The 12,751-nt window shown below is 40.6% G+C and overlaps 1 protein-coding gene across 2 annotated transcripts in view; it reads right to left on the bottom strand.

The window, feature by feature from the left end:
* LOC145402799 (ubiquitin-conjugating enzyme E2 Q2) overlaps positions 1 to 11,012 on the bottom strand; it is a 395,651-nt gene extending 384,639 nt beyond the window's left edge. For both annotated transcript variants that reach the window (XM_080274696.1, XM_080274697.1), the window contains exon 1: positions 10,743 to 11,012. In XM_080274696.1, the coding sequence (XP_080130822.1) occupies positions 10,743 to 10,904 (162 nt within the window). In that variant the 5' untranslated portion in view covers positions 10,905 to 11,012. The remainder of the gene's footprint in view (positions 1 to 10,742) is intronic.
* Between the last annotated feature and the right edge of the window lie 1,739 nt (positions 11,013 to 12,751).

Genomic DNA, 12,751 nt, shown 5'->3' with positions numbered 1-12,751 from the left:
AAACGATGGAAGGAAATGGGGAGATGAGACCAGCTATACGGGCATGGAAGATACAACTTTCAGAAAGCAAAATTTACAGGACTAGAAAATTTGTCGAAGAAGCGGATTGGTGAGAATTCTGGGGAACAAGAGAGATACAGAAGAAGTGGGATATCTTTGTTGACTTCTACAATACAGGTGTGAAATGTACATGCCAAAAGTTAGTGGGAAAGAGAACTGAGTAAAGACTGGTTCAACAAATGGTGTATGAAAGCAAAAAAAAGAAGGGATAAGGCATGGAACAATTGGAGAAAGAGAAGTAATGATAGAACAAAGGAAGAATATAAAAGCGCTAGAAATGAATATACAATACACAGACGGGAAGAAACAAACTCGAAAAAGGTACAGTTGACAAATGTAACGAAAAACCTAAATTGTTATACAGGTTTGTTAATGGCAAACTGAAACAAAAGGAAGGAATCAATAAGCTGAAAGTAGAATGAAATGTCTATAAAGATGCGGTTATGAAAGCTGAAATATGAACAAATGCTTCCATTCAGTCTTCACTAGAGAAAGTGAATTTGTGGAGGAGGAGGGAGTGACTAGAAATGTAGTGTTACCAGTAAAAGATTTAAAAGTTGAAGTGCAAGAAGTACACAAATTACTGGAAACTCAAGGTGTAAGGAAGGCCCCATGGCCAGACAGGACCTCTAACTGGATAGTAAAGGAATGCAGAGAACAACTGTTGGATAAGGTTCATGGTTTAATTATATGTTCTCTGGAAGAAGGGAAAATGCCTTGGGAATGGAAGATGGCCAATGTGGTACCAATTTACAAGGAAGGGTACAAGGAAGAACCCCTGAATTACAGACCAGTGTCCCTGACCAGCATGGTCGCAAAATTGTGTGAGAATCCTGAAGAGAGATGGATAAAATATATGGAGAAGACGGACATTTTGGCAAAAAGTCAGTCCGGATTCAGAAGTGGAAGGTCGTGTGTTTCCAGCCTGTTGAGCTTCTACTCAACGGCAATCAACGTGCTACACGAGAGAGAGAGTTGGATGGATTGTGTGTATTTAGATCTGGAGAAAGTCTTTGACAAGGTAGCTACCACAACATAAGCAACTAATGTAGAAATTGGAACACATAGGAGGACTGAAAGGGAACCTCTTGGAGTGGATGACAGACTTCTTGAGAGAGAAAAATGGGGATAGTAATAAAAGACAGGATGTCTTGATGGAGAGAAGTAACAAGTGGAGTCCCACAGGGCTTGGTGTTAGCATAAGTAATGTTTCTGATTTACGTAAACAATATGGTAGATGGAATGAACAGTTATGCAAGTCTGTTTGCTGACGATGCAAAGATCATGAGGAACGAATAAATTGAAGTACTGTAGACTGTACAATGCTGCAGGAGGACCTGGATAAGATTCATGAGTGGGGAAGGATGTGGGAAATGAAATTCAACAAAAAATACATACCGTTTATATACATATACTGTTTATATATGTATTATATATATACAGTAATCCCTCCTCTATCCGATGTAATAGAGCCAAAGGCATGTCTGGAAAGTTGTCCCGTCCGGAAAGTGGGCCCCTGGCTCCTAGACTGGTACTTAACCCTTTAAGTCCAGGTCAGGTCTTAAGATGGGTTCTCTTGATGGGATACCAGGTCGGGACTTATGAGTAAAAGAGCCTCAGGCGACGGGTGACATTGTTTGATACCCCCCACCTTCCATGTTGCACTCAGAGTGGTCTGAGGTCATACCCGGTATGTAAACAAACCTGCTGGTACAAATGTATTGGTTTTGAGGTGGATTAATTTTTTATTTTCGCATTTTATGCCCAAATAATTCACTAAAAATGACTCATAAATCATAACATGATTTTCTACAAACAAATATGTGCCTAAAATGCTTCAAAAATATGCTATAATAACAGTACATGTGGCCAATTTTTTTTCACGTCTGCAACACACACAGAGTTAAGGCAACACGATTGTGTTTATCATGGAGTTAGAAGGAAATCTTCATTTTTTGCCCTCAACACAGGCTTCAGATGATATGGCAGAACTGAACAGCAACTTAGAGAACTCTGAAGTGACTAGTAGACTCGGTGAAGAGAGGGAAGTAAATGACATCACCGATTTTGAAGGATTTTCGGCCAGTGATACACAAATTCCGTCAACCTCTGGGGTATCAGTGAGTAGTATTGGCGTGAAACGTAAGTTATCGCCAGGTTTGGAGTACAATAGTGATGACCAGGAGAGTGGTAGTGACAGTGAGGGGATGGGAGACAGTGACAGTGATGGATTTATTCCCGTGAGTGACGAGAGTGATGATGATTCAGACCCAAGTGATGATGATGCTGATGATGATCCCAGGGTGTGTGACCCTCCCCGTAGGCCTGGTGGTACTGGTAGTGCTGATGGATCTGGGTTTATCTGGGCAAATGGTGACAGATTCATACCAAATCGCTATAGATTTGATGCAACTCACAGTGGAGTGACAAGGGCTGCTGGTGTAGACAAAAACAGTTCTGAAATGGAGTATTTTCTCCTATTTTTTGATGGTGAAATTCTTGATTATTTGTTTTGAAAATAATTGTACACAGAAGCAAAAAATAAGTTTTTCTAACAACGAAAGAATGTTCTGTTCAAAATATAAGAACAAGAAGAAAAGTTTTGTTGAATGAGGAAATAAGTTCTGTTCTGATTACTGGTGGCAGAAGTAAAGGTCAAAAGTTGATATTACAATTTTTTGATTATGGAAACAAGTTGTTTTGAAAATAATTGTACACAGAAGAAAGAAATAAGTTTTTCTAATAACAAAATGAATGTTCTGTTCAAACTATCAGTAAAACAACAGATGGAAAAAAGTTGTGTTTATTTACATTCTGTGGCTTCCTCAAGGATTACCCATACTGCAATCATCGGTTGTACCTTCAGTAATGGGTAGGTACAATATTTTTATTTTATTATCTTTATTGATATTTCATCATTATCCATCATCCGAAACACATAAATCATAAAAATATGACTTCTCTAATTTCCCGAAACTTTTGCCTCCCGGGGCATATCTGCGGATTCCGAATTGCCTCACAGAGGGGTTAAGGACCCTAACCCAGCCTAACTATAAAAGCCACCTAAATAACTCCCTACCAGACATGCATAGCACCTATTTAAACTATTTAGGACCCTATTCACCCCAATAATGGACACAAAACATTAAATAAATGATAAGAAACCAAAGAATGAGGAATTACAATTGACTGTACCACAGCCAGGGTACTTACAGCACGTCCGTGGCTGCCTTCTCTAAAGGCTTTGGCAGTGGTAAAAATGCTCTTGAAGCATGTACAGTAATCTAGTGTCGTGCTGCACTTACAGTAATTCTTTGCACTGTTAGTTATAATTGTTTAACACTGCACATTGTTAATTGCACCAGGCCAGTTTCAACCGCCAGGTTGCATTCCACACTTAATCCTTCGCATTCTAAATTCTTATTTCTTAACATTGCACAACACTGTAAATTCCCGTGTGGTCTACTGTAGTGGCAAGGTATTGCAGTTTATTCACTGTTTATTCACATAAAACGAGCACGTGTGGCTTCCACTGCGATAAGCATCTGCTCACGATCGAAGTTAGGCAGTAACTGTTGGTGCCTTGGTGGTGGCTGGGAAACAGAGTTGCCAGATCGCAAAGGCCACATTACCAAACTCCTCAATTTTCATTGCCAAATTTAACTTTTCAATACCAAATTCGTAAAGCTAGCATTTATTCTTCACTCATTATATATACAAGTGTAAATAAATGTAATCACTCTCCTTATAATTAACAGAATGTTGATTATTTTCATGCTATGTTGGTTAGTAGATTAATCAGAGAGCAAACAATCCACCACCTCCATCCTGTGTACCCTCATACATGTGAAAAATCCGTTTGGTAATGCATTATTCTGATTCATTACCAAAAGAATTTTTCATTACCAAATTGGCCCACACTCGGTAATGAAAAATACCAAATGGCAACCCTGAATTTATCCTCCTGGCAAGGTCCTGTTCCCTTCGAGAATGGATTCCAGCAAGTTTTTCTGACAACTTAGGGAATAGCCAAAAGTCACATGGTGCCGTCCTGACCTGACACCGTGTGACTTTTGGCTATTCCCTAAGTTGTCAGAAAAGCCTCCTGGGATCCATTTTCGAAGGGAACAGGATCTTGCCAGGAGGATAAATTCAGAACTGAAGAGTATACCTGTTTCTGAGTACTCGGAGTGCTTTGTTATGTGGATGACACAGCTCCAGAAGTGTGTAAACTTTAGAGGAGAGTATGTTGAAGGAGTGTGAACTTCAATAAATGCATATCTCTATTAATTTTGCTTTTATTTCCATTGCCAAAACTTTTTGAACGCCGCTCGTAAACTGTTTTTAGATAATGTTTTTTTGTCATAGGTGGAGTAAACACTGTCATTTTGGGGTACAGTTTACTAAGTCTGATTTTTCCCAGACTTATATTTGACGTGGATGGGGGCGCCCATCATCCACCCACTTAGTGTATCGGTATCCTGTTTTTAGGGTACCAGTAGCTCAACATCGAGTGGTAAGCCAAACAATTTCCTGTAAACCAAGAAATCATTTACAACGCTGGGTGGTAACCTTATAACCAACCAACATGTGTTCCTTATGTGCCAGCAAGTGGGTTGGCAGAGGGTTAGTGCCCCTCCCCGGAAAACAACTAAAAATACGAACAAGAAGCCTCGGACCTGGACTGACCAAAAGATGATAACTAAGGACAGTACAAAGGACATGATACGGTACGGATGGCAACCTGGAATGTAATGAGTGCAAATGATGAGGAGAAAGAGAGAGAGATTGTCCAGGTGCCTAAGTGTGCGAAAGTGGATGTATGTGGAGTAACTGAAACTAAATGGAGAGGTGAGAGTGTGAGAGAATGGGAGTATGGATGAGAGATATGTGCAGGTGAGAATGAGAGGCCAAAAGAAGGAGTGCGTATTGTTGTGATTAGCAGATGGAAGAAGAATATAAGAGAGTATGGATCAGTTAGATCAAAGATTATGTGGGTAAGGGAAAGTTGGACTACAAATGAGGATGATTGTGTGCGTGTATGAGCCAACGCAAGATCGAGAAAGCAGAGACAGAAGAGTTCTGGACAAATGTGGAAGTGTGCATGGAAAAATTTGAAAGGAATGAGAGAGTGTTTTTGATTGATGATAAGAATGGTAAAGTAGGGAATGTGATGCTGGATGGAGTATTTGGTAAGTGGGGTGTGCCTGTGCTTCCTGAGATAGATGAGAGTGGCAGTGCTTTAGTGGACATTTGTGCTGGGAGGGGGTTGGTGATAGCCAGTACCCTCTTCAGGCACAAAATGATCCACAGGTATACATGCCGAGTGATGAGAAGGGTGGATGGTGAACCAAATGAAAGGCAATGATTGATTGTGTGTGTGTGGTTGAAAGGATGCGAAGATGTGTAATGGATGCTAGAGCATACCAAGGTTGGGGGAGTGGACTTTCTGACCACTACTTGGTGGTGGTCAGAATCAAGGTCCAAGTAAAATGGAGAAATAGAAGAAGGGAAGGACGGGAGGAAGGAGTAGATGTAAGGAGAGTGGAAAGGTCACAAAAGGATGAGAAAAAAGGCAGAATATAAGAAAGAAGTGGAGGAACGATTGGATAAATATGAATTGGAGCAGATGGGGGACGTGCAAGGAGTGTGCAAGATATTCACAGAGGAAATATGTGCAGGACGAGGTGGTGTGTAGGGTGAAGAGGAGACGAAAGGGGGTGCAAGGAACAGCGTGGTGGAATGAAGAGGTGAGACAGACTGTGGCACAAAAGAAGAAAGCATATAATGAATGGATGAGAAATAAGGGCATGGAAGAAGTTGAGAGACGGAAAAAAGAGTTATATGTAGCCTAGAAAGGAAGAGAGAGGTGAAAAGATTAGTAAGAGGGAGTATGAAGAGAGTGGATGAGGAATTTGGAAGGAATTTGAGTGTAAAGTGGAGGGAATGTAAGAAAATGTTCTGGAAAGAGGTAATGAGAGTCAGACAGGGTGGCAATAAAGTTAGTATGGGAGTGAAAGATAAAAATGGCAGATTACTAGTTGAGGAGGGAGAAAAAGTGAGCAGATGGAGAGAACACTTTAAGGAATTGTTGAACATAGAGGATGAAAGCAATGCAAGTATAAGTGGCTGTGGAATGGCTGGGAGAAGGAGGGAGGTGAGAAGACTGGAAGGAATCAGTAGGATGGAAGTTGTGGAAGCAGTGAAGAAAGTCAAAATGGGGAAAGCACCAGGAAATGATGGGGTGTGTGGTGAAATGCTGAAGCATGGGGGAGAAATAGTACTGTAGTAGAACGGATTTGGAAGATGTGCAGATTGGCCTGGGAGGAAGGTAAAGTCCTGGGTGATTGGAAGTTATGTACAAAGGGTAAGGGGAAAAAGAAGTGTCTGGTAATCATAGGGGCATTTGTCTTCTTAGTGTAACAGGAAAAGTATACAGTAGGATACTTATTGACAGAGTTAGGGAAATAACACAGGAATTAGTTGAAGAACGGGGAGGCTTTAGGAAGGGAAGAGGTTGTGTAGATCAGATATTCTTTCTTAGATCTTTAGTGGAAGAGTTTCTAGAGAAAGGAAACAAGTTGTATGCAGCCTTCATGGATTTGGAGAAAGCATATGACAGGGTGGACAGACATGGATTGTGGAAAGTATTAAGAATATATGGAGTAGATGGGAAGTTGTTCAATGCTGTGAAGAGTATGTATGAGGGTGCTAAGGCTGCAGTTAATGTGGATAGTGAACTGAGTTTTTTTATTTGAAGGCTGGGTTGAAACAAGGATGTGTCATGTCTCCATGGTTGTTCAATATGTATATGGATGGGGTTATAAAAGAGATACAAGGTAGAGCAGTGGATGTTGAAGTGGCCCTAATGAGAGAGGGCAGTGTTTGGAAACTCCCTGTACTGTTGTTTGCAGATGATACTGTATTGTTAAGTGAAGATGAAGGGGAATTGCAAGGCTTGGTGGATGAGTTTGGGAGTGTGTGTAAGAAAAGGAATTTAAAGGTGAATGTAGGGAAGAGTAAAGTTATGGCCTTCGAGAGAGGTGAAGTCAGTGAATGTACAGTGAGGTTGGATGATGAGGAAATGGAAAAATGTGAGTACATTTAAGTACTTGCGTAGTGTGATGAGTAAGGATAGAAGTTTAGAAGGTGAAGTGCTTGAAAGTGTACAACAAGGAAGAAAGGTTGCTGGTTCCTTGAAGTGATATGAAACAAGGAAGTGAGCATGGAAGTGAAAAAGTTATTACAAGACAGTATTGTAATACCAACTCTTAACGTATGGAAGTGAAGCTTGGACGTTGTTGGAGGGACGCAAGTCAAGAGAGCAGTGGAAATGAGTTATTTGAGAGGAACATGTGGTCACATGGAGAAACAGACTGACAAATGAGGATGTGAAGGAGCGTTGTGGTGTGGATGTGGATGTGATATGAAGCATTAGGAGAAACACACTGAGGTGGTTTGGCCATGTGGAGAGGATGGAGAATGAGAGACTGATGAGAAGAGTGTATGTGAGGTGGAGGGGGAGGCCAAGGATGAGATGGAGGGATGGAGTGGAGAGGTATATGAGAGAGGGGGGTGTGAATTGGGAGCAGGGCAGTGAAATGGCAGGGGACAGGGTGACGTGGAGGAGATTTGTTTGTGGCCACCCCGTATAAGGGATTAAGGCGTCTGGCAATAGATAGATAGACATTTGACAATTTTCAGATTTAATTTGTTGGTTTTAGTGAGTTATTTTACAGGTGTTAGGCTTAGGTTAGCTTCTTTTATGGCTGTCAGGCCTTTTAAGATTGGCTTTAAACTTGTTTTTGGACTCACTTGGGTGGGTTTAGGACTTGACTGGGGGGAAACCCGTGGCTCAAAAATGCCTCCCTATACTTTACTTGTTAAATCTACCTAGAGATATGATACCCTGCCTAACGGGATTTTACTTAACCAGTTGCATCGTTAAACTGTAGTATACCTGTACACTGTATATATAGCATCGTGTTGGCCTCTGTACTTGTCAGATTTGGCTCAAGATGTCTGACAGCAAATTGTAAACATCAAAATGATAGTGCCATTACCACAGGAAAAACAGTGCAGCATTGATTAGTGTGTGATTTACTTAGGTTCAAACAAATTGCAACAAATATTGATGGGCACATCAACATGAAGTATATTTTCTGAGTGAGAGAGAGGCAAGTGTCTGGGGCCTCTATTAGTCTCACAACCACCACTATGTGTGCTCTCTTTACCTGCTCTAAGCACAGTTTTAGTACGGTAACATAAACTCTCTAGTACAAACATCATCTACTTACATGCCAGAATTTATTCCGGACACCAAGAAATAGCCCAGAGATCGCAATACTGCTCTAAATATAGCCCAGGCTTCCCCCCAGAAATCCTAAAAATTTTATATTGCATGATAAGTACAGACAATTACCAACATACTGTAACAATAAATGTTAAAATATTCCCACAAATACATTCATATTTATTTCAAATCAATATTTATGCAAAACAGAAGTCTGTCAAGGTGAACTGGTGAGCTGAAGGTGATATACTTCTGCTAACCTTCGCATGTTTATGCCCTAAATCCTGCTTTTTTTTTCTTTTTTTTTTTTTTTTAATGAAGTTAAATGAAACAGAAAATTTTGACCAGATTTCCAATAATTAGCTGTGTATGAAACTACAGCAGGCATATATGGTCATAAAATTTATAAGACTTTCCAATTAAAAGTGCCAATTCGGTAAATGGCTGCCGATTCGGTATTTTGTCGTACCGGCCATTCTCATGCCAAAGGTACCATACTCATTCTCTTCTATACTTCTGTAGGTCATTAAAACAGGAAGCAGCCATCACTGTTTTACTGGTTCTCTTGGCAGGCTCTGCTACAGCATTAAAAGGCTTACAAGGGATCCGTTCTATAAAGTTCCATCTACTCATGAATATAACAGTATTACACATAATGGCTGACAAATAGCTACCTCCTAAAGAACATACTTAATGCAAATATATCAAAATCATTAATACTGTTGCAACAAACTGCTGTTTACACCACTCTCTTCAGAAACTGCCTTGTGTCTTTAGTGCAGGGCATTCAGTAATACAATACCCATTTTACACTTTTTTTTTCCACACTTAAAAAAAAAAAAAAAAATCCGTAGCCTGCAAGAGGATGCATGAAGCATCATGTGGTTCTATACCCTGAATTTTCTGCAAGCTACCAGTCCTGATTATCTTATCAGTGTTGTTATATCAGTCCAATTATGTGTGAATATGATATATTCTGATATTAATAGTTACTGTACGTGCCCAATTTGGAAACCTATCGTACTACTGGTTTTGGACAACCTCACAATCTTCTCTGACTAAGCCCAGCCAACAGGGATCACAAAGTCTGACCAAACATTCAGCACACAAATACAAAGGTACTGCGGTCCGAGTTATCCAGGTTCTGGAATTATTTGTTCACGTATTACAAACTGTATGGCATGTGGTACTATTGTACCTAACTACTATATTTGGTTTTGTCTTGAATAATAATCCTGAAGCTTAATTAACATCATTCTGGACCAATGATGCCAGACACATCATTTGTTGGCCAAAAGATGACACAGCTGGAGCGATTTTTCATGGCTCAAATATGTGGCACAACAATTTGGTGAACACAGGCAACAGAGCTTCATTTCATTGGAAACTCACCCCAGCCTAGGAATGGGATAGGCAAGTTATGCAAGGCTGGCCCAGGCAAGTGTTAACCAAGTCACAGGACATACTATACTGGGTCTCAGTGTTACTGATGGGCACTATAGCTATGGTAAGAGGTTCAGTTATTTATACGATAATGCTACCATAACACAGTTTGTAACCAGGTTTGGATCTAAATAGGTTCTTGTGCATGTTTATTCCCACAGGGCTTATACAGTATACCAAACATACTTCCATATATCCTGGGCTGCTTATATCCATTACCACAGTAAAAATCTCATTCAGTTACTTGCAGGAACACTAACCACAGAACAAATGTTATCACCACCCTGCACCTTAGCTTTCATATACCTTACACACTTTAGTGAAGCTCCTAACTAAGCTTGAATAGCAGTAAGTATGTTGCTATTACAAAGATCACCTCCCCACATTCTCCACATACATTAATATAACACAGATGATGTGCTAACGTACTTTAATGAAACCACCAGTATATACCTCCACATTATTTCATTCTGTTATCCCAATGAAATTCCTTAACTTAGAAGGACTCCCACTGTCATTGTGCCTAAACTATCTAGTAAATAAAAGATAACAATAACTTTCAAAAATTAACACTATGCAGCTGCTACAACTATACACTGCTATGGAACTGAAGGCCTCCCGTGATTTATGGTTTAAAGTGACATCAGGTGTGTAGGGCAAATGTGTCATCAGTAATACTGGGAAGACTCCTGCTGCCATGGTGGAGGTTTAAGTGAGATATGAGTTACATATTTATGTTTGCTGATGTAGTGTGTGTGGTGTATGGTGGGTTGTGTAAGGTGTGGTCCTGCTTTGCTCCACCTTCCTGACGCCGTACCAATGTTGGCCTTGGACGTCTGTAAACAAAGCCGTATCTAACACTCCATTCTTTCCTACTTACCCATACTCTCACCAAAACATTCCCTCTACTTTTGTCCTCACTGCAGAGATGAACAACTATACTTACTGTAATGTTGGCATGGATGTCATACTTCTTTCCCGTTTTGGAAATAAATCGACATGTGAGTTCATCTACACTGGCGGACACCACTTGGAACAGCTCGTCTGTTTTGGGAAAGGCGTTCTCAAGTACCCGTATTTCCTGCTTGAGGGTGTTCAGACACGCCATGATAACCTCACCACAACCCTGGCATGGAAACTGAATAAGAATATATGGAAGATCTACGGGAAGAAATACGAATCGAGAGCAAGATGACAGCTCAGCGCGAGTTGTCTCTCTCTGTCCCTCCCGTTCAGAAAATGGCGACTGAGGGCGATTGGAACCACAACGATGGAAAATTTAACAACTTTTCGTTCACGTTCAGTATTTGACACTAAAATTAATAGTGTTTTATATAATCAAGGATAAAAACCCATTAGCAGTTGACATAGTTTGCAATCAAATTCTATCCAACGTGCATACTTCCTAGATTGACAGAAAGAAGCGGCTGCACTGACGCAGGACTTTGGAAACATAACGGTTTAGACGAAACATTACGAAACTCAGTGAAGCTCAATAATATCCTGAGTGGGAAATGTTCAAGAAAGCCTAGTAAATTGTCTAACAGATGACGCTAGTGTCAGCATCCCGGTACATTTGAATTATCTGGCTCTTTACGGCAGAAAGTAATTTTGTTATAAATTGCGCATAATCCACTAATGAATATATGCGTCTTTTCTCAGTTTATGAAATAAAATGCTCACCGGATGTTTCATATTCAGTTTTCCACCGTCATAAATACAAGTTAAATTTCCCTGAGATATATATATATATATATATATATATATATATATATATATATATATATATATTATATATATTATTATACTGAACATCCTTCCCATAGCAAAACCCTGCCTTTCTTGATTATGAACTTCGTTTTTATTTTGTCATACCTTTTCCACTCTTTTCCTCCCCTTGAACTTTTCTTCTTTGTTATGCTAGGCGTTTTTAGGCCGACTTTCCGTCCTAATAACGCCTAAGTTATAGCTGGATTCCCTTTCTAGACCGGAGCTTAGACACAGTATGAGAGGAACAGGGCATAAAAACACAGAGCAACAACCTTACTCGTATATTAACAAATTTTTAGCTACAGAACGGGAAGACAGTCCACATGATATTCTATACAAAGTCAATACACAGGCTGGGATATGGGTAGCGTGTATCGCGCAGGATACAAGACAGACTCTAATGCTCGGTGTTTTACAGTAGGTTCGGCTTCCCGTTCCGTAAACGTCTAGCGTATAGCGGGGCTCTTTCGAGACCGGGGCTTAGACAAATAAGAGAGGCAGGACACAAAAACTCCAGGCAACAACCTTACGCGTGTATTGCTTAGTCAGACAGGGGAACGAGTAGTTGTTACAGGCACAAGTATACTGGGTGATTATAAACTCTTACGTCTAGATATGGTTTGCAGTATCTAGCAGGATACTGTTTTGGGTCACAGTGAATAGCACTTGAGGCAGAGCGTCTTTAATCACGGAAGTCCAGGTTCTCTATGCGTGTGGAGTTGTTAAGGTTATTTCTCACTGGGAAAGGTTGTGTAAGGCAATGAGGTCTGGTTATGATCTTAGTATTACGAGATATTATCTGGTGGTAGCGTGTTTACCTCGTTACCCACGGCTCCTCCTTTGCTTCTAAACAGTCACTGTCACTTACTCCACCACTTTGACATTATTATTGAATCTTGTCAGAGGGGCGGCTCACTGTTCCGTCCCCCGGGTCACATACACTGTTCACTGTATCTACTCTTCTCTCCACCACTTTGGTATTATCACTGACTTCCACTAGAGGGTCAATTCACTATTCTGCCTTTGCACTGCTTGATCACTGACATTACACAATTATTGTCACTCCGGTTGAATCTGGCGTCGTGGCGGTCAGGTGCACGGGCAGAGGGGCACCACAGCTCCGCTACTGACGGGGCTGGGCGCCACCGGGGGCCTCTGTACCTAGAAGCCAGGGGACCACGCGCA

This window comes from Coenobita brevimanus, chromosome 59 (assembly GCF_032717465.1).
Source record: "Coenobita brevimanus isolate Jiangsu-jjx chromosome 59, ASM3271746v2, whole genome shotgun sequence".
Lineage (NCBI taxonomy): Eukaryota > Metazoa > Arthropoda > Malacostraca > Decapoda > Coenobitidae > Coenobita > Coenobita brevimanus.
This window is presented reverse-complemented; position numbering and strand designations above follow the sequence as displayed.